This window comes from Oncorhynchus masou, chromosome 3, assembly GCF_036934945.1.
Source record: "Oncorhynchus masou masou isolate Uvic2021 chromosome 3, UVic_Omas_1.1, whole genome shotgun sequence".
Classification (NCBI taxonomy): Eukaryota; Metazoa; Chordata; class Actinopteri; order Salmoniformes; family Salmonidae; genus Oncorhynchus; species Oncorhynchus masou.
The window spans coordinates 27497911-27519944 of NC_088214.1; the positions used below are offsets into that span (position 1 = coordinate 27497911).

A 22034-nucleotide genomic window follows, 5' to 3' on the forward strand; every position below is an offset into this window, starting at 1 on the left:
TCCACAAAACCATTCCAGGTGCATCTCATGGAGGGGCAGCAGTGGAACAGGGAGATACTGGACAAACTTCACTCCCAGAACTCAATCATATGTGGACACATTATGGATTACTTGCAGCTACCAGGTCAGAGTCAAATGAGCATATCAATTATTTAGACGTATCTCTATGGTATCTCTATGGGTTATGTCAAGATGGGGGGGGGGGCTAAAAATGTCATAACTGTCCTTTTTCTGGCTATACTCTTCATGTATTTTGAATCGCATGGCAAGTTTTAATTTATGAAATCTGTAAGTATGACAACTTATTAATGGTAGCGTATCTATTTGAATAATATGTTAGATTCACATGGTATGCAAAAAAAACATATCCAACATATAGACCACTCGAGTGGCGCAGCGGTCTAAGGCGTCACTACAGACCCTGGTTAGTTCCCAGGCTGTGTCACAACTGGCCGTGATTGGGAGTGTCATAGGACGGTGCACAATTGGCCCAGTTGGCCCAGTGTCGTTAGGGGAAGGTTTGTCCAGGGGTGTAGACTGTCATTGTAAATTTGTTCTTAACTGACTTGCCTAGTTAAATAAATACAAATATATTGGATACAGGCCTAATGTCAAAATTCAAAGAATTCCACATGACAACATAGACATGTCAATATTGTATTGGATCATCATGTACTCCGGGTTTAATTGTTCCAGAAAGCATAATTGAACATGCTAAACCAGGTGGTCAGGTTTTGGCAGAGAGTAAACAGCACAGAAGCTCCTCTGACATCAACCCTCCACAGACAGCAAGTGATAACACCTGCAGCATAACCAAGGACTTCAGTTGCATCTACAGCAAAGGTAAAACAACAACAACAAAAAAACAGCCCAACTTCATATGTGGGCATTTATGTATCTAATCCGGTTTCCGTATGAAAAATGACTGACAAAATCCCAAATTCCCGCGAGATATTGCGTGGCTCCTAATCTGTGACCAGAACTTTTATTTGTGAGGCTCCGTTTCCGCGACTGCGCAGATCCTCGCAGTATCTCAGTGGAATGTGGGACTTCAATGATTTCTCATGCTGAAACCGGAATACGGTAGATAAATACATCCACAAAGATGATATTCTAAATGTCACTAAGCAAAAACACTAAACAGAAATAGCCACTACAATGTCAAAATATGATTTTGTTAAGAGTTCTGTACCATTTGCTTGTGTATCCATCGTCATTCACTACCTAACCTGCGTTATATAGTTTGCCAGCCTAGCAAACTCTGGTCTTGTCCAATGGAAACCGATGCAACCAAAGATCTTTATAAAAACAAGATAGTCCACAGCCTGTCGTTTCAAACGTTAATAAATTAGTCATAGTGGACAGAGCCAAGCACGAGCTAGCGCATATTTTCGTTAGGGAACGCCTACTCTGTCAAGTATCCGCTATAACTCAATTTGTCTACGCACTGTTTTCTAAACAACGTTTTTTTTTACTTTGGCAAATAGTAAAGTCTACTGAACTTGATCCACATTGTTCGTAACCTATTCTATTTTTGGGAACAAAAAATTGTATTGAGATCAAATGTTTCATCGATGAGAAAGTTTGCAGAATGTAGACAAAAGAATCATCTCATTCCATCTCCCACTGCTGGCAACTAACCTTCCTCTCACTACCATATTTGGTAGTAAGTGGAAACAAACATGCGGTAAAATATCTGGCTAATTGTTCTATCTGTAATGCAACCCTGCAGGCTAGCTAGATGACCAATGTTGACAGTCAGGTACTCACTATGAGATTCAAGGCTCTATTTTGATGGTTAGGGAGAAATCAACCACTAGGTTGTTGAGATGTTGTTTGTTATTTTTATTTTTTTTACAATTCTAATTAATGCAACAGTTTGACAATGGATGAAGATACACCACAAGTGTAAACATTTTAAAATACATCAAATATTGACTGAATTATATCACATAAACATTTTACTGACATATACATATATAATGACTGGAGTTCAGGGATTTTGATGGAAATTCAGGTATTCAATATATTGTAAAATCTCACTTTTTTTCTTAGGATGCACTCATATGTACATTTTCAAATGGTATCAGGTATTTTTTTAAATATTTAGTGTTAAAATAAAGAAAATTATTATTATTTTTTTTTATTATTTTTTTTTTTTTTTAATACACTGGGAGTATTTGCATATGACTAAATTAACATAAAGGGGTGGAATTTACCACAGGTGGACTACAATCAAGTTGTAGAAACATCTCAAGGATGATCAATTGAAACAGGCCGCACCTGAGCTCAATTTCGTGTCTCATAGCAAAGGTTCTAAATACTTTTATAAATAAGGTATTTTTGTTTTTTATTTCTAATACATTTTCTAAAGAATGTATAAACTGTTTTTGGTTTGTCATTATGGGATTGTGTGTGTAGATTGAAGGGGGGGGGATAATGAAATCCATTTTAGAATAAGGCTGTAAAGTAACAGTATATATATATATATATATATACACTGAACAAAAATATAAACGCAACATTTAAAGTGTTGGTCCCATGTTTCATTAGCTGAAATAAAAAATCCCAGAAATGTTCTATATGCACAACTTGGCTGCAATTTAAATGAATCTCATTTTCTGGTGCTCCTACAAACTATTGCAAGTTGGGAGCAATTGCTACCATTGAAAAAATTATCACTGAACGTGTCCCTTTATGTTTAGATCTACTCCCTGCTCTCAGTGGTGAGGACACAACCAAAAGTTTCTTCCAAGAGCTGGTGAACATTCTCCTCAGCTATGTCTGCAAGTCGTTCAGACGGAGCTCCAAAGTCCTGGACTTCCACCACCCTCACCAACTCAGAGAGGGCCTGGAGGGCTTCAGTCTGGAGCTCCCAGACCAGCCCGAGAACCTGGAACAACTCCTGGTCGACTGCAGGGACACCTTGAAGTATGGAGTCAAAACAGGTACCGTAAGAGCTGTTGACTGTTTTGCCGAAAATTTACCAAAAATGTACTATAGGTAGAAAACATGTACTCCATGTACTAGTAAGTCATTGCTTCTGTCCAGGAAATGTCTGACATTATTGACATTATAGATTAGTATAATGTTCCATAATGTCCTCATCTGTCCACAGGTCACCCACGCTTCTTCAATCAGCTGTCATCAGGTCTGGATGTCATCGGTTTGGCTGGGGAATGGCTGACATCTACTGCCAACACAAACATGTAAGATTTACATTATCCCTAAGGTGTAAGATCTAATTTCTCACTAAGTCCTCATATTGCAGAATGACATTTGCCTAAGAACATATCTGACATTTACCAGAGAACAGTATATATCAAGCTTCTCAGAATAGTTGTTCTGATCTTATAGACAGGGTGGATCTGATCCTGTATGAGCACTCCTATGCTGAGGCGTTTGACGCGTACGGCCCCAGATGACACTAGGGCCTACGGTGTGATCTGGTCTCTGGTAAATGTCATTCTGCAATATGAGTTAAAAACTTTTTTCTAGGTTTACATATGAAGTGTCCCCAGTGTTCATTCTGATGGAGGAGGTTCTACTGAGGAAGATGCAGGAGATTGTGGGTTGGTCAGAGGAAGAGGGGGATGGGGTTTTCTGTCCAGGTACAGTGTTAGCTACATTCCGACCTTGCTATCGATACAAACAATGTAGCCAATGACAAACATGCACTGTGATACAATTATCCTTGTTACTTCTATTGAATTGGTTAGTTTTGTCCTCTTAATTTTGGATATATTGTTTAGTTGTTATGAAGTTGAATAAAATTATAAGCTTAAGACAATCTCTTAGTGAGTTATCCATCTATAATACAATATGTATATATTTCCTTAGGTGGGACCATGTCCAATCTGTACAGTGTACTACTGGCCAGATACCACTTCTTCCCTGAAGTGAAGACCAAAGGGATGACTGCTCTGCCCAGGCTCATCCTCTTCACATCAGCACATGTACGCATCACCAGTATTCACGTCAGGTCATGCTTATTCATATTATCTATAAACATGTACTGACATATACGTTTTCCCTATTCTAGAGTCATTATTCAGTCAAGAAATCTGCAGCAGTCCTTGGGATAGGAAGTGAAAATGTTGTGGTGGTGAAATGTAATGACCGGTAAGCAAGGAGGGGAGTGTGATTTGCATTTGTTGATCGTGAACATTGACAATATCATCAGAGCTAAATGAGTGATGTCATTGTTTTACTATTCAAGGGGAAAGATGATCACTGCAGAATTGGAGTCAAGTATCATTACTGCCAAAGATCAGGTAATGGATGAATGAGTCTTCTCTTGCCAAACTGAGGGATACAGGGCTGTGACTTAAATACACGGAAGCATACCTGTATACAGTATGTAGGATGAAACAGACACCCCAAACAGAATACGCTCAAATCAGATTTTCTGTTTGCCATTCAACAACATTGGATGGTGCATAAAAGGAGCTACCAGAGCTCCAGTGTGTTGGCAGGGACTATTTCACAGGAACAGGTCAATACACTCATCATGATTCTTGTCATCTCTCTCTCTCTTCAGGGTTGTGTCCCATTCTACGTCAATGCCACAGCAGGCACCACTGTGTACGGAGCCTTTGATCCTCTCAATGCCATCGCAGACATCTGTGAGAGCCATGGACTCTGGCTGCATGTTGATGTATTTACCTTATTGCTGACATATTTTAATTGGGCAAGCTTTAGTTCAGTACTAAGCATAATTTGTGTCTGGGAAACCGTCCCCATAAGAATGTGTTATATGTAAGCAGGGATGGGGAGTAACAGATTACGTGTAATTGCAAATTCAAGTTTGTTCCACCTAAGCGAGTCTGACAATAAATCAGAGACCACTATGACGACACAATAAATGTGTTTGACGGAACGCGGGAAAAGAGCAGGAACAGGCTTTTGTGGGCTACAGTCCAAGCTATGTCTTCCAATGGAGCGACGGCTGTCGGCATCCTAATATGATCCAATTTGAATAAACGCTTGAAGGTAAGGATGACAGCAGTGGTGTAGTCTACGGCGATACGGATATCACTTATTGTTGATACCTACTGTACATAGCGCATTGATGTGAATCACACTGCTGCCCGCCTTATTTAGCTATTTGCGCCTTATGGATTGTGGGGTTTGTGGATGGCTGTTGACAAATCTAAATGTGTGTTTAAACCCAATAATGGTTGAATTCAAGAAGTTTAAGCTGCCTATTAGTCAGTTTTTGAAACTAATGGACAGCCAGTGAAAAATGTGGTCTTGCAACAGCTGCATAGTGTGGATCCCAGCCTATGGAATATATGTGGGGCTTTTTTGCTAAATCTAATTCATGCGTTTAAAAATATAAAAAATCCATAGACCTAATGGAGACATGCTCAATCTCGCACACTTTTGATAGACAAAGGGGCAAACTGTAGTTGCTACATCCATTTCTGGATTTATAAATGATATATGTATATGTATATGTATGTATGTAAATATATAATATAATCCTATTATTATATGTAGTAGAAAGCGATGAGTTAGAAGAAGCCTACATAACCAACCCATGAAGTAAAATTTAACATCAATATATGGCCAGCTATGTAAACGTTAATATTGATTTATCCTGCAATAGATGTCAATCAATTGGTAACATACATTTTTGTCTTCTTCTAATATCACTTAAGGGGAAAGTAATCTAAAAGTAACTGAATGTAATCACATTACGTTACTGAGTTTGGGTAATCCAAAAGTTACGTTACTGATTACAATTTTGGACAGGTAACTAGTAACTACCGGATTACATTTAGAAAGTAACCTACTGTACAACCCTGTATGTAAAATATTAAATATATAAAGATAAGATTGTATTTAGAGTAAAATTCTCTTTATTTCTTAACAGGCAGCCTGGGGCGGAGGACTGTTGATGTCCAACCTGCACCGTGTGAAACTACAAGGGATTGAACGGTAGGTACGGTAACCAGAGAGAACAGAGACTTAAGGACACCCAACATTTACAGCTCTCTGAAAAGAAAATAGATTTCTGAATTTCACTCCACCATAAAGCCAGGATCAATTACATTTTGGGGATACTGTTTCCCTTCACAATTGAAATGGAATTGACCCTCAACAGTTCTGCCTTGATTGGATCTTACATGCAGGTCTATTTGAATTATGTTTATTACAGAGCCTGGTCTGTGACTTGGAACCCCCATAAAATGATGGGTGCTCCGCTGCAATGCTCAGCCATACTGGTGAAGAAAAGGGTGTGTAGTCTAACGCTATGAATATAAAAAAATCAAGACTACCAAAACATTCCACCCTGAATTACAATTTGCACGCATTCAGAAATACACATACATAATGGAGTCAGTGGTTTCTCACTCACAGGGTCTCTTGAAAGACTGCAATCAGATGTGTGCTGAATACCTTTTCCAAACTGACAAGCACTACGACACCTCTTATGACACCGGAGACAAGACCATTCAGTGTGGAAGGCATGTTGATGTCTTCAAGCTCTGGCTCATGTGGAAGGCCAAGGTATGTAACACACACATATGGAGTTTTTTACATTTTATTTATCAACTGGTCAATAAAACACATCTCTTCTTAGGGTTCAGAAGGCTTCGAATCACAGGTCAATAAATGTTTGGAAAATGCTGAGCACTTGTTTGACAAACTCAAACAAAGACCAGACTTTGAACTCGTCTTCAAAAGCAAAGTAAGTCTGTTTTTTAAAGTCCCTTGTAGTTATTGAATAATTCCTCAGTGAGATGAATTGTTGTAAGCCTTTTATCTGTGATACATCCCCATGCAGCCTGAACACAGCAACGTGTGCTTCTGGTACATCCCACCAAGCCTGAGGAACATGTCACCAGGTCCTGAGAGGAACAGGAGACTCCATGGGGTAATGCTACACCTTGGATCTCTAATGTTAGTGATATATTAGATGTCTTAATTCAACCTTTGTGGTTCTTTATCCATTAGATACTGTATATGTTATCCTTCATTACTAGCAGCAGCACATTGACTTCTGTTCATACTCTATAAAGCTAAATAACTGTTTGGTTTCTAAGGTGGCACCAAAGATCAAAGCCAAGATGATGGAGCAGGGGATGGCCATGATTGGTTATCAGCCGCTTGGAGACAAAGTGAACTTCTTCCGATGTGTCTTCTCCAACCCGGCCACACAGACAGAGGATGTGGACTACCTCTTGGAGGAGATCGCTTCTCTTGGTCATGACATCTGCATCAGGACTGAAACTGATTTATGAATCAGGTTGGGTGAATCAGGATTTAGACCGCTTTATGAATCAGATTGTGGCTCAGATCAACTTTAAAACATGGATTTAGAATTATTCTCAAATGTTTTATTGCGTAAATATTATTTTTTAATATTCAAAAATTTGTATTTCAGATTATCAGGTAGCCAGTTAATTTCTACATACATTGTGTACAACAATATTGTATCTAACAGGACAATGAACATGGTTTAATTTTTTTTATATAATTTCTCAAGTTTGACATTTTAAAATATCAATGTTAAGTAGGCAACAGTTGATGCTGTAATTGTATTAACCAATGGGTTGTTAGTGTTTATCATATTGTCATCGTGTGTGGTCTAAAATGTAACATTTTACTAAAATGTCCAACATCTGTAGGTGAAGACAGATTTGAACAAATACAATAACAAAGCTTTAAAATGGGTCAGTTATGTTTTTCATGTCAATTAACATAAATACATTTTTTTTGCTTTTGTACTGCATGTTTTACAGTACAATGTACATAAGAGTAGGACAAAACCCAGAAGAACCACTAAGCCTGCTCTGGTCATGAACGAGCTCTTACAACCTTCCTCCCTCTCCCCATGTTCCTCCCCCAACCCTGGGCTTCCCCTCATCAGACAGGCACTGGAGACATCTCCTTTGTCTGCCCAGCCTGCAGGTGCCTACCTGAATGTTCACCAGGCACTGTGGCCCTCTTGGTGGTCTATAGACAGGTAGCAGGTGTTACTAAGCAGCTGTTTGAAGAAGACAGGTGTGTATTCTGGGGGGGGTCATGTCGGGGTCATCTGGGAGCTGGAGACCCCAGGTGGCAGGGTGGTGACAGGGCGACACCAGGGGCAGCGCATCTCACTCAGGCTCATCTTCATCTGGGTCAAGCACACGGAGCAGCAGGTGTGTTGGCAGTCCAAGAGCTTGGGCCTGTGCCGCAAATTGTAGCAGTTCAGACATTCTAACATCAGGTTTCATTGTGAGATGGTTTCCATAATCATGAGTTTGGTTTGTGTCAATGTCAGGCACAAGATGTTAAACCACAAACAGTCTTGTTATATAAATATATGCAGATTAGGGATTATTGCACATCCAGAGGGAGACTCAGACAATTCAAGCTCTTGGTCTCACCTCTTCTTTACAGTTGTGTTGACACAGTACTTAGTTAAATCCATGACTGGCTCCATCTACCCTATTAGAGAGAAGACATTTGTCAAGTCAGTGTGTGATTCAGTAATCCTCATTAAATCACTCATACTGAAAAAAGGAAAAAGACTTGGTCAAATCCTGCCCACTGAGCTCTGTCCAAAACACTGGTGTCAGAAACAACCAACCAGTAGCATTAAGGCTGCACAATTCTGATCTTGTTCCACCAATCAGCCTTTTGACCAATCACATCAGCTCTGAAAAAGATCTGATTGGTCTAAAAAGACAGGTATTTCACCAATCAAATCAGATATTTTTCAGAGCTGATTGGTCAAAAAAGTTTAGATTGGGCTGCCTGTCTAAACTGTGTGTAAGGATAAGTAAATAATGTAGCTAATGTGCACATTTGACTGCTAGACCATTATCACTCAGCAGCCTTAGGTAAAGTTTGTGAATGACATTGCCTTGAAAACAGAAGTGCAGCAATCTTTGTCCAGGTTGAATTTGAGTTAAAGAAGCAGTTGTGAGTTTGACTACATACATTTGGTCAACAACAAAACACACCTGGATAGAGCTGTAATCTGAAAGCGAAATATTTCATATAGGCACATATTACTAGTACCATATAGCTTTATTCATGACGTTGCAAGTTAAAGTCATGTGGATATAATGATGGCGCCGTAGGAGATGGCTGACGCTTTTCGGGCACCAAACCAATTGTGCTATTGTGAGTTTTTTTGGGCGTTATTTTTAACTTATTTTATACATAATGTTTCTGCCACCGTCTCTTACGACCGAAAAGAGCTTCTGGATATCAGGACAGCGCCTGATCACCAACGAGACAGCCAATAGGAAGGAAGGCAGAGACCTTGCAGTGTGGTGCCAGGATAACCTCTCCCTCAACGTGATCAAGACAAAGGAGATGATTGTGGACTACCTAAAAAGGAGGACCGAGCATGCCCCTACTCTCATCGACAGGGCTGTAGTAGAGCAGGTTGAGAACTTCAAGTTCCTTGGTGTCCACGTCACCAACAAACTATAATGGTCCAAACACACCAAGACAGTTATGAAGAGGGCATGACAACGCCTATTCCCACTCAGGAGAATGAAAATATTTGTCACGGGTCATTAGATCCTCAAAAAGTTCTACAGCTGCACCATCACCGCCTGGTAAGGCAACTGCTCTGCATCTGACCATAATGCGCTACAGAGGGTAGTGTGTACGGCCCAGTACATCACTGGGGCCAAGTTTCCTGCCATCCAGGACCAGGCGGTGTCAGAGGAAGGCCCCAAAAAATTGCCAAAGACTTCAGCCACACTAGTCAGACTGTTCTCTGCTACCGCACGGAAAGTGATATTGGAACGCCAAGACTAGGTCCAAAAGGCTTAACAGCTTCTACCCCCAAGTCATAAGACTCCTGTACAGCTAATCAAGTTGATCAGGCCATTTCACAGCCTTATCAGAAAGCGTATTGGGTATTTTTTTTAGATTAGACTGAATTCATCCTTCATTTGGGACTACTAGACACTGATTCTGATGTGCCTTTCACAATTGACAGTGAATATATTTTTCTTTCGAATTGTTGTGTGCGTCTATAGAATTCAGCTGTCATCATTAGCAATCTACCACACTTATTTGTATTTTTTTTTTAAATATAACCTTTATTTAACTAGGCAAGTCAGTTAAGAATACATTTTTATTTTCAATGATGGCCTCCCCCGGAAGACGCTGGGACAATTGTGCGCCGCCCTATGGGACTCCCAATCACGGCCAGATGTGATAAAGCATACTTATAAAGCCCATTTCCATCCACATTTTCATCTCAAATGCTTCCATTACTCCAAAAGACCAAAATACAAGGAATTATTTAAAAAAAAGTTTAATTTTGTTGCAGGTAGGCCTATAAATAGAGTTAAAATATCTTTCATTTGTCCTCAGTCTGGTCAGTCAGTACCTTGTGTTTTTTTCCCCATTTGCTCCTGTAGAGAAAAATAATTAATTCAAAATGGTTAACAATTTTCATGACCATTTTAATATCTTCTCTATAGGTTCTGCTCGTCTTTTCAAAAAGTACATCAGAACTCCAGCATAAGGCTTCCTCTTGGAATATTCATGAAGATCATTAAATGGTTCTACTTGCCTCTTGTTTTACCAGATCTGCCATAATACCCATTACAGCATTCTTGGTAGCCATTCCTCTGGGTGTTCCACTGTCCAAGGGAGTTTGATGGGTTAGTCTGTGCCTGTGTTCTGTCTGTAGACAAAACCAATAACACCATCAGGTATTCAGCATTGCAAACACCAACACAGTGGAAAATAGTTATATGTTGAACATACCCTGTGGTCCATTTTGCCATGGTCTCCGTTTCTTTTTATTATTGTTCGGGCCATACCCAGTTTCACAAAATTCATGACCAGGCCTGGCCTTGTTTGCTTTCCTGGAATCTGCAGGAGAAAGGTAAAATGTACGTGTCATTTTCCAGCATCGTTTCAAATGTGCATGTGTGTAAGAATACAGTGGTGTAAAGTACTTAAGTAAAAATATTACTGAAGTAGTACTTTGAAGTAGGTTCACTTTACATTTGACAACTTCATACTTTCCTAAAGAAAATAATGTATGTTGTACTCCATACATTTTCCCTGACATCTAAAAGTATGCATTACATTTTGAATGCTTAGCAGGACAGGAAAAGGACCCAATTCACACACGAATCAAGAGAACATCCCTGATAATCCCTACTGCCTCGGACCTGGTGGACACATTAAACACATATGCTTCATTTTTAAATTATGTCTGCGTGTTGTAGTGTGTCCCTGGCTATCGGTAAATAAATACAAATAATTGTGCCATCTGGTTTGCATAATAAGCGATTTGAAATTATTTATGCTTTTACTTTTGATACTTAAGTATGTTTAAAACAAATATTTTTAGACTTTTACTCAAGTAGTATTTTACTGTGTGACTTTCAATTACTCATTTTCTAGTAAGGAATCTTTACTTCAACTCAAATATGAAAATTGGGTACTTTTTCAACCACTGAGAGTACATCAAAATCGTACAGTAATTAAGACCAGTTTATGAAATGACTTACCCATCTGTCGTTTCTGTGGAATGCAACACTGCTGCTCCTGAGGCTTGGGGAGATCAGGGGCCACATTTCCCTCATTCAGTCTGCCTGTGGGGCTCTTCCTGAAACTCGCAACGGTTAGCTTCGGCTCATGACAGGAGCAGTTCCTCTCCTGTAGCTTTGAACACTTCAGACCACACACCTTGAACTGTCTGTTTGAGGAAGGAGCCGTTAGCATCCTAATATCTGCGATCATCTGCTTGCAGCCCTGTCGACTGGGTACAACAGGCCCAGTCTGTTTGGCAGGCTCCTTCTCTTCAGTCGCCATTTCCTGGTTGCAGGGACCTGGACAACTGTAACCAGGCTCTTGGTCTCCTGCCATACATTTGAAGGCATATGTTTCAGGGTCATCTGGAGAGCAGAGGGGTCTCTGAGCCCTGTGCTCTGTAACTTCCAGAGGCTTCAGATTTGGGCTACATTGAGCCTTGGGTTTCAGTGACCCTTGAGTGCTATTCAATGATCCTTCAAGACTTGGGATCATTGTACTTTTGTTTGAGAGCATAATAGGCAAACCATCCACACTGGCTTTTTCCACAGGCTCCACTGACCAAACAAACTCCTTATCGTTTCTCTGTATTTGCCTATAATGGAATGACTCCTGGCATGGAGTAGCATTCTCGTCAGACATTTTCTCAGCCTCTTTCACATTTTCTAAAGTCAGCGAAAACCGCCGACTTCTCCTCCTCTCTGTTATATCAATGACCTGACTGGCTCGGATGCCTTGATTGACCTTAGCAGGATCAGATTCTCTCTCAGTCACCACCTCAGGATTCATAAGGACGTTCTCTATCAGCAATTCCTTGGAGGGGACATATGGGGCCAATGACTGCACTGACCATACTGACTCATTCAACTTTTTCGGTACCTGCCTATAATGAAAGGACATCTGGCTTTGATCAGCTGAAACTTTCTCAGACGACTCCTGTGCCACATCTTCTGGCGCCATCAGTCCATTTTGTATCAGCCACTCTGTAGAAGGGACGTATGGTGCCATTGACTCCACTGACCACACAGACTCATTCACCTTTGACTCCGTCATCAAGTCATGAATGATAAAAGGTAGCTTCAGTATTTTGTAGTGGCAATTGTCTAAGTTAGTAACACCTTCACAGCTTCCTGTCATGACCACGTTGGAGCCCTCTGTGGTATTCTCATGTGTAATTTCTTGGGTAAGAATCTGACCACATTTGGGTGCCCTCTCCATTTTGGAAGATGGCGAACCTTCGCCGATCAACACATCTGGGAAGGAGGACGCACACCTCTCAGCCATGATAACCTCATCCGCCTGGTCAGAGGAACTACACATGGGGACCATGCCATCAACAGAGCTAACTGACCACACATCATGATGCACTAGGTGACCTCCACCATGGACAGGCTTCCCCAGTGCTTCTATAGAGGTCCTACGCAAGTGGATGGTCTTGGTTCCTGCAGGTGGGTCTGTAGGGGAATTAGGTTCTACTTCCGGGCAGCTCCGTTTCTCTGCATTGGAGCTTGGCGATGATGGGGTGGTGGAGTGGGTAGAGTTGGTGCCTCTTCCAGAATCTGACCCAGCCAGAGGGGCAGCTGAGGGAGAATAGTCTTTCTCCGCTTCAGGTGGTGGTTCAGTCTGTACTTCGGAGTTGACAGTCTCTCTGGGTGTGGTGTTCTGGTAAAATGTTCTCAACCTATTGTGGTGGTTCTGGTAGACCATGGCAGCAGGACGAAACTGGTATTGTCTGTACTCAGCAGGGTGCAGCTGGGCATGGGGAAGAATATAACCTGGAGCCTCCATGTATGGTTGGGGAGGGAATGGTGGCATAACCATACCCGGCATACCGTAACCTAAAGACAGAATGAGAAGGGATGAGCATCATTGAATTGAATTAGTTATTAAATAAAAAGACAGCTGAAAAACATGGTGTTCCTCAAATTATGGAAGTGTACATTTTGAGTTTGTACAATAGTATATTAATCAGAACAAACATTTGGTTTAATTATCATTAATGTTACTTTACACACAGAGACTGAACATTTCATAGCTTTTATAGTACAGAGCATGAAAAAGGATTCAAGCGTACCCATCCCTGGAAAGCCAGAGTATGGATTGTAGGGCATGGGCCACTGGTAGTGGTAGACAGGAGGAGGAGGAGGAGGGGGCTGCACGTAGAAGTAGGGTCGAGACTGCTGCACATGGGGCGGATGTTCGGTCAGATAAGGCCCTACTCCTTGGGGTCCATGCACTGGATGCCGTGTACCAGGGTTAGGCTGGCGAACTGGCTGGCGTGGCCCAAGGCGCCATGCATGTCGACCATGCGGTCCATTTTCAAACGGGGTTGCTGCCATAACTCAACTAGCCAAAGAAAGAGATGGTAACTATAAGGAAATACATTGAATCAATGAAAAGTCTGACATTGTAATTAATTAATGACCTGAATTCAATCAATGTCATTGAATAATAAGTGCATCTTACAAATGGTGACACTACAACAATTAACTCCAATTTCCCTGAATAAGAAAATAACTCCAAAACAGAGCACACAAATGTAAGAAATTATCTGATCGCCACCAAAACAATAGATCAACTTGCATTGCCTAACAACACGCTGATTGAAAGTGGAAACTAGACACACCTGGCATTAAGTAGATGACTATGAGAGGTGTGGTTTCAGTTTGAAAAACAGTTCCTTATTTGGATTGGTTTACCACCGGTTGCAAAGCTACCGGTAATTTGCCAAAGTTACTGAGATCTTTGGTAATTTAGGTAATTTAACAGGTAATCTATAGCAATCTATGGTAACTTTGGTCATTTACACTTTATAAACTTTTTACAAAATGTATTCATATAGTATACTTTTTTTAAAATATTGGTGTCCATATTGTCCTTGAGTTTCTAGTGGTTAGACCAGGGGTATTCAACTCTTATCCTACGAGGTCTGGAACCTTTATTTAATTAGCCAGCTCCTGCAGGGATGGGGGCTGGGATTAAAAAATAAAAATAAATATAGGACAAAACACATCATGACAAGAGAGACAACACTACATAAAGAGAGACCTAAGACAACAACATAGCAAGGAAGCAACACATGACACCACAGCATGGTAGCAACACAACAAGGTAGCAGCAAAAAACATGGTACAAACATTATTGTGCACAGATAACAGCACAAATGGCAGCTGGGGTGAATGAGGAGTGATTACGATAGAGGAAACCAAGTCTAGATTTAACTTTAGCCTGCAGCTTTGGTATGTGCTGAGAGAAGGACCGTCAAGCCATACTACCTCAAGCTCTAAACCCTCAGAGTTAGTAATCACACCTGTGGGGAGAGGGGCATTCTCCTTACCAAACCACATGACCTTTGTTTTGGAGGTGTTCAGAACAAGGTTGAGGACAGAGAAAGCTTGTTGGACACTAAGAAAGCTATGTTGTAGAGCGTTTAACACAAAATCCGATGATAGGGGTAGCAACCTTAAAGAAGAAAGGGTAAAAACCATCTGACCCAGATGTTTTTTGGGGGTCAAGTTTCAGGAGCTCCTTTAGCGCCTCGGACTGAGTGACCGCCTGCAGGGATAAACTTTGTAGCGGGGCAGGGGAAAAAGAGGGAGAAGCATCGGGGCTAGTTGCATTAGAAGGGGTGGGAGATTAGGAAATGTTGGACTGGCAAGGAGGCATGGCTGACCCCTCCTGTCTCAGCCTCCAGTATTTATGCTGCAGTAGTTTATGTGTCGGGGGCTAGGGTCAGTCTGTTATATCTGGAGTATTTCTCCTGTCTTATCTGGTGTCCTGTGTGAATTTAAGTATGCTCTCTCTTTCTTTCTTTCTTTCTTTCTTTCTTTCTCTCTCTCGGAGGACCTGAGCCCTAGGACCATGCCTCAGGACTACCTGGCATGATGACTACTTGCTGTCCCCAGTACGCCTGGCCGTGCTGCTGCTCCAGTTTCAACTGTTCTGCCTGCAGCTATGGAACCCTGACCTGTTCACAGGACGTTCCACCTGTCCCAGTCCTGCTGTTTTCAACTCTCTAGAGACAGCAGGAGCGGTAGAGATACTCTCAATGACCGGCTATGAAAGGTCAACTGACATTTACTTCTGAGGTGCTGACCTGTTGCACCCTTGACAACTACTGTGATTATTATTATTTAACCATGCTGGTAATTTATGAATATTTGAACATCTTGGCCATGTTCTGTTATAATCTCCAACCGGCACAGCCAGAAGAGGACCGACCACCCCTATTAGCCTGGTTCCTCTCTAGGTCTCAGCCTTTCTAGGGAGTTTTACCTAGCCACTATGCTTCTACACCTGCATTGCTTGCTGTTTGGGGTTTTAGGCTGGGTTTCTGTACAGCACTTTGAGATATCAGCTGATGTAAGAAGGGCTATATAAATAAATTTGATTTGAGTCAAATAAGAATCCTGACTTAATAAAGTGTTGATTAAAGAGCTCAGCCATGTGCTTCTTGTCAGTAACAACCACATCATCAACATTAAGGGACATGGGCAGCTGTGAGGAGGAGGGTTTATTCACCAGGTCTTTAACTGTTTTCCAGAACTTCTTGGGATTAGACCTACAGAGAGAGAACTGCTCCCTAAAGTAACTAACTTTGGCCTTCCGAATAGCCAGAGTGCACTTATTTCTCAAGTATGCGTGTGCCAAGCCTTTTGCCAAATGCAATTCTTGAGGTGTAGTAACTCTGCAAGATCACGGTCGAACCAGGGGCTGAACCTGTTTTTAATTGTAATTTTCTTTATGGGGAGGTGTCTGTTAACAATACGAATGAAAATATCAAATAAAGAAGGTCCAAATGTCTTCGACAGAGGGAATCAAGCTTATTCTGTACCAATTTACAGAGGCCAGGTCATGAAGGAAGGCTTGCTCATTAAAGTGTTTTAGCAAGCGTCTATGACAAATCAGGACAGGTCGTTTCACCGAGTAGCCATTTGAACACAGGCTGTAAAACAGTGATCACTAAGGTCATTACAGAAAACACCAGACTGATACCTATCAGGATTATATGTGAGGATAACATTGAGGAGAGTAGCCTTTTTTGGGTGTTTGGAGTCATACTTTGTGGGATTGGTAATAATCTGAAAGAGATTTAGGGAGTCCCATTGCTTTAGGACTTGGTCAGGTGGTTTAAGCATGTCCCAGTTTAGGTCACCTAGCAGGACAAATTTAGACAGTGTAAGGGGCCAGGAGAGAGCTTAGGGCAGGTAGGGTACAGTCCGGTGCTGATGGAGGACGATAACATCCAGCAACAGTCAAAGAGCTATTTGAAAGTGTAATGCTTAAAACCAGCAAATCAAATTGTTTGGTGACAGACTTGGAGACATTCAAGCACTGAAGGTGATCCTTGGTAAAGATTTCAACTCCCCCACATTTGGAAAATCTGTCTTGATGAAAAAAAAGGTTACAACCAGAAAGGTTAACATCACTATTCAAAATTCATGCCAAAACACAAATTTTAGACACCAATTGTATTCACTAAGTTGGTTTGTATTTAGGATAACGTTTTACAGCTGTCATTCTATTTTTATTTTATATGATAACACCTCTGAGGGGCCAGAGATAAGTACACCTGTGATAATCTGAAGTACCTAAAAAGGCCACTAGATGTCATGTTATTAAAAAAAATGAAAGTTACCAACATTTGGTAGTTTACTGGTACATTTTGAAAAGCCAGATTAAACCAGACTCATTTGCTTTACAAAACACACTTCACAAAAATATAACCGGAAATCAGTTAATTGAAATAAAAACATTAGGCCCTAATTTGTTTTCACATGACTGGGAATACAGATATGCATTTGTTAGTTCCAGAAACATTTTTTTTAAAGGTAGGGGCATGGATAGGAAAACCAGTCAGTATCTGGTGTGTCCATTATTTGCCTCATGCACAGCAACATCTCCTTCGCATAGAGTTGATCAGGTTGTTGATTGTAGCCCGTGGAATGTTGTCCCACTCCTCAATGGCTCTGCAAAGTTGATGGATATTGGAGGGAACTGGAACACGCTACAGTACACATCGATGCAGAGCATCCCAAACATGCGCAACGGGTGATGTCTGGTGAGTATGTAGGCCATGGAAGAACTGGGACATTTTCAGTTTCCAGAAATTGTGTATAGATCCTTGTGACATGGGGCCGTGAATTATCATGCTGAAACATGAAGTGATGACAGCGGATGCATGGCACGACAATGGGCCTCAGGATCTCGTCACAGTATCTCTGTGCTTTCAAATTGCCATCATTATAATGCAATCGTGTTCGTCGTCCATAGCTTATGCCTACCCATAATCCCACCATGGGGCACTCTGTTCACGTTGACATCAGCAAACTGCTCACCCACACGACACCATACAGGCTGTATGCCATCTGCCCGGTAGTTGAAACCGGGATTCATCCTTTAAGAGCACACTTCCCCAGCGTGCCAGTGGCCATTGAATATGAGCATTTACCCAATGAAGTAGGTAGGTCACAACACCAAACAAGTCAGGTCAAGACCCTGGTGAGGATGACGAGCACACAGTTGAGCTTCCCTGACAGTTTGTGCTGAAATCCTTTGGTTGTTCAAACCCACAGTTACATCAGCTGCCCAGTCTCAGATAATACTGCAGGTGAAGTCGGATCTGGAGGTCCTGCTTACACTGGAGGTCCTGTTACACATGAGCTGCCGAAGTGAGGCCGATAGGACGTACTGCAAAGTCTAAAACCACATTGGAGGCAACAACTCTGAAAGACATTCTTGCAGTCAGCATGCCAAGTGCATGCTCACTCAACTTGACACCTGTGGCATTGTGTTATGACAAACTGCAGATTTGACTGGCCTTTTGCCCCCAGCACAAGGTGCACTTATGTACATGTCACCCATTAGTCAGTATTTTAAAAAAAGGTGAGCACAAGGCTGTACTGGCTTCCAGATTACCGTGAACAAGTCAGACAAGCCAATGATAATAGTACAGATGTGAAGTGGTCTGCTCTTCCATGAAGTCCATAATACAAGGACAGCCAGCAATTACAGTGGTCTTTCAATTACTGATCCAACTTGTAGAGCACTAGCCACAACTTTCATGAAACTGAGTCAAACTATTCTTCATGATGAATGGAGCCCAAGTCTATTAAAATAATAGTCATTTTTTAAAGTGCAATGCAAGGATTTTAATGACACAACAACACTGCGCAGACAAGTAGATGTCAGTTTGTCAACATTACACTGCAATGCTTAAAATATCTGCACAATAATAAAAAGACACATTTAGATTGATTGGCTCTTAGCCTCAAACAAGCCCAGCAATTTTTTTTCGTTTTCCATCTCCTCTCCAAGCCACTGCATTTCCACTGCTTGATACATCTTATTACCTGGGCTTCATCCTCAGTGAACGACAGACACTGAAAAAGAGTTTAAAAGCTGCAGAGTAGACTGGACCTGCACCTCCCAGGTCCATTCTGGTCTGCAGGTCAACATGGGGGTTAGCGTCACAGTACGGTCTGTGGGGCTGCAGCCCAGGCTGTGATTAGGATGAACACACAGCGTCCAATATGGCTACCATCATCAAGCAATGGAAATGCAGGCATCTACTGTGTAGCTAGTTGTCGAACTGCCGCCTGAGATTCTTTTTTTTAACCACGTATACAAACATTACGAGTGTCTATTAATTTATTACAATGTGTTTTGTGTGCATTTCATAGTGCAAGTGAATTTATATATTAGGTAATACATTTAGAATAAATATATTAGGAGCGGTGCAATTCTTAAATAGGCTAATATCTTGTGCCCCTTCTCTTTGTGGTCCCTGAAAAAAAATGAAAAAAGTTAGTGATCATTTTGAAACGTGACAAAAGTAGTAGTATCTCTATACTGCAACAACCCTTTACCTCGGCCCCTCTGGCAGCGAGAGAACTCGGATTCTTCATGATCATCATAGTCAGTCCTTCGGTGCCTCTGCTGAACGAATGGCCTTCTGCGTGGGGGTCTCACTGAAGGATACAGAGAGGGAAGCATGAGCTGGGACAACAATAACGGCCAGGTCAAACAGTGAATGACTAGTGAAAAGTAGAGAACTGATGAAGGCAATGGGTAACTCAGCAGTTCGAAAAGGAAACTCACTTTGTTCTTGTGACCCATTGTACGGTCTCCAAGACTTTGGCTTATATTTGGCACCAGAACTCCCCCAGCTATCTTGGTCTGATGCCACAGTGCCCGCTCTCCAAGGTTTCTCTGGGAAACATGACAAATTCACATCACATTTGTAATAAATGACACAAGGATTAAAAGTAAAAACACTATTTAGAAGGGGACATCAGACCATGTCAAGAGATCTTACCATTATAAGGCCTGCATGGGGCATTTCTTTGTCCTCCTTTCCCTTTATACTTCTCAGCTTTGCCAGTCGCTTTGTGGTCCTCACAGCAGTCAAAACTCCAAAGGTAACCGTGCTCCTGCTCTTCATGACACATGACTTCATGGTGGTCCTCACAGCAGCCCCTCTTTGGTTTACTGTTATGAAACTGGCGAGCAGGCAGCTGGGGCACTCCGTTAGGGTGATGTGGTTTCTTCACAGGCACCTGACAGGTGCTCAACAGCTCCCCTCCCTCATTGTAGTCATCTTCCTCTTGCACATCGTCATCCGTTTCCTCCCGCTCAACATAACGGCATAGCCCTTGTGAGTCGTCTGGCCTCAACTCTTCCGCCAGGCTCAGGCCACAGCTGAGACAGGTCTTCGAACAAGCTGCAAACCCTTCTTCTACTGGGTTGGATTGAGTTGGTACGTTTTCCTTAACAGAGAGGTCAGGTGTATTGCAGGTTGCCTCGGCTAGCTTGCCGCCTCCCACATACATGTGACCACCAGAGATAAGGTCCACATCGTCGATATCAGTGGAGAAGAGCTCGTCTCTGGAGGAGAGCTCGTCTATGGATGGGCTGAGGACACTCTGGCGCTCCTGGGCCACTTGGGGGTAGTAGCTACAGTAGTAGGCACTCCCAAGCGGGGACAGATGGCTTTGCGGTGGAGGCACCAGACTGGACGCAGCAGAGTCAACATACCACAGTGGATCGTCCAGCAGCATGCCTGTAACCTGATCACAGGGCAGCCTGAGGATTCTGTAAGGCAAGTCAGAGGACTCTGCCTTGGAGGCTAAATTTTCTACAGGGTCCTTCAGCTCAGAGGCGGATGGTATCAGAACCTTGTCACAATCTTGTTCTGGAGCCAGACAGTCAAGTGAGTGGTGGTCATGTGAAGCCCCATTCAGTTCAAGGCTCTGTGTCAAGGCCACAGAGTCACATTTGACGTCCTCTGGAGCATTAGGATGTTCTCTGGACTGCCCCTCCATCCCAGGTTGTTCAGTATTCAGGTGGCTCTTCTCAGAGTGGCATTGCTGCCTAGACTCCTCCAGACTCTCCTCATGGACAGAAGAGCTGTCAATGGGCAGTACCACAGAGCCCAGGGACCAGCAATCCTGCGTGGCCATCTCCAGGCAACTCTGGCTGGTTTCTGCATGATAGACCACTGCTGTAATAGCAGAGTCACTGAATACACTGCTGGGCAGAGGAGACTCCCTCTGCCTCCTCTTACCCTGTTGGGGTTGTCTCTGTGGTAGAGGTCTCAACTCCAGCTCCCTACCCATCCCACTGAATTCTTCCATATTTCCAGAGGAAGAAATGGTTGTCTCAGAGGTTAGGGACCCTAGGTCAGATTTAGGGTTTAACTCACTGTCTTCAGGTGGCTTCTCATTGGTTCTGAGCCTGTCCAGGCTGTCGATCAGCTTGTGGACAGTGTCGCTCGGATCAGTTTGAACCTCTGAACATACGGTCTCTCGCAGTACACAGGCCTGTTGCTGGTAGTGGTGGCGGTACTGGACGTCATAGGTCGCAGAGGAGATGTGGGGGTTAAACACCCTACTGTAGTCAACAGGCTGCATCGGAGCCTGGGGAACCACATAGCCAGGATACTGCATACCAGTGTATGGATATGGAGCCATATATGGACGCCCATAAGGAATTACTGGAAATAAAGACATTTTAAATTAATGTAAATTCATGGTGTTTAAGATCAAGAAAAATGTGTGCCATTGTACCTGGTGGGGGAAGACCATACTGGCCATATGGGTTCATATTCCATTGGTACATATTATAATAAGGTTGAGTTGGTGGTTGAACATAGAAAAATGGTCTTGTGTGATTAGTTGGATGATGTGGTTGCCCAACTCCCATTGAGTGTGAAGAATTATTCATATCTGAATGAAAGAATAAATTAATTAGTTGATTTGACACTTCCCACCACAAATATTCAATTGAGTAATGTCACAATTTATCAAACCCAGTACACTAATAAATAAATCACCTTCCATTGCTTGGTCAAGGCTGAAAGACACAGCACAGGATATTATACACCGCAAGTCTAGTGCAAAGAGGAAACAAGAAGTTAACGTAAGCCTACACATCATTAGATCGGCATCCTAAATCGGTGTAGAAACTGGTAGCGTTGCAGAGGATATGCCTTCCATTCAAATTAGGCGACAATCTGACTGCAT

The 22034-nt window shown here is 42.1% G+C and overlaps 2 protein-coding genes across 2 annotated transcripts; one reads left to right on the forward strand and one right to left on the reverse strand.

Annotated features, from left to right (window-relative positions):
• Positions 1-15: 15 nt before the first annotated feature.
• On the forward strand, positions 16-7604 carry LOC135513829 (glutamate decarboxylase 1-like). The gene is made up of 15 exons (XM_064936787.1): positions 16-124; positions 697-843; positions 2706-2948; positions 3119-3209; positions 3499-3611; positions 3841-3956; positions 4043-4122; positions 4220-4274; positions 4541-4657; positions 5879-5943; positions 6164-6242; positions 6367-6516; positions 6590-6697; positions 6794-6883; positions 7053-7604. The coding sequence occupies exons 1-15, from the start codon at positions 28-30 to the stop codon at positions 7248-7250; spliced, it is 1749 nt and encodes a 582-aa protein (XP_064792859.1). The 5' UTR covers positions 16-27; the 3' UTR covers positions 7251-7604.
• Positions 7605-19265: 11661 nt separating this feature from the next.
• Positions 19266-21735, reverse strand: buc (bucky ball). Its single transcript, XM_064926529.1, has 5 exons — positions 21579-21735; positions 19829-21505; positions 19587-19722; positions 19380-19465; positions 19266-19297 (listed from the first exon to the last, which is right to left on the reverse strand). The coding sequence occupies exons 1-5, from the start codon at positions 21733-21735 to the stop codon at positions 19266-19268; spliced, it is 2088 nt and encodes a 695-aa protein (XP_064782601.1).
• Between the last annotated feature and the right edge of the window lie 299 nt (positions 21736-22034).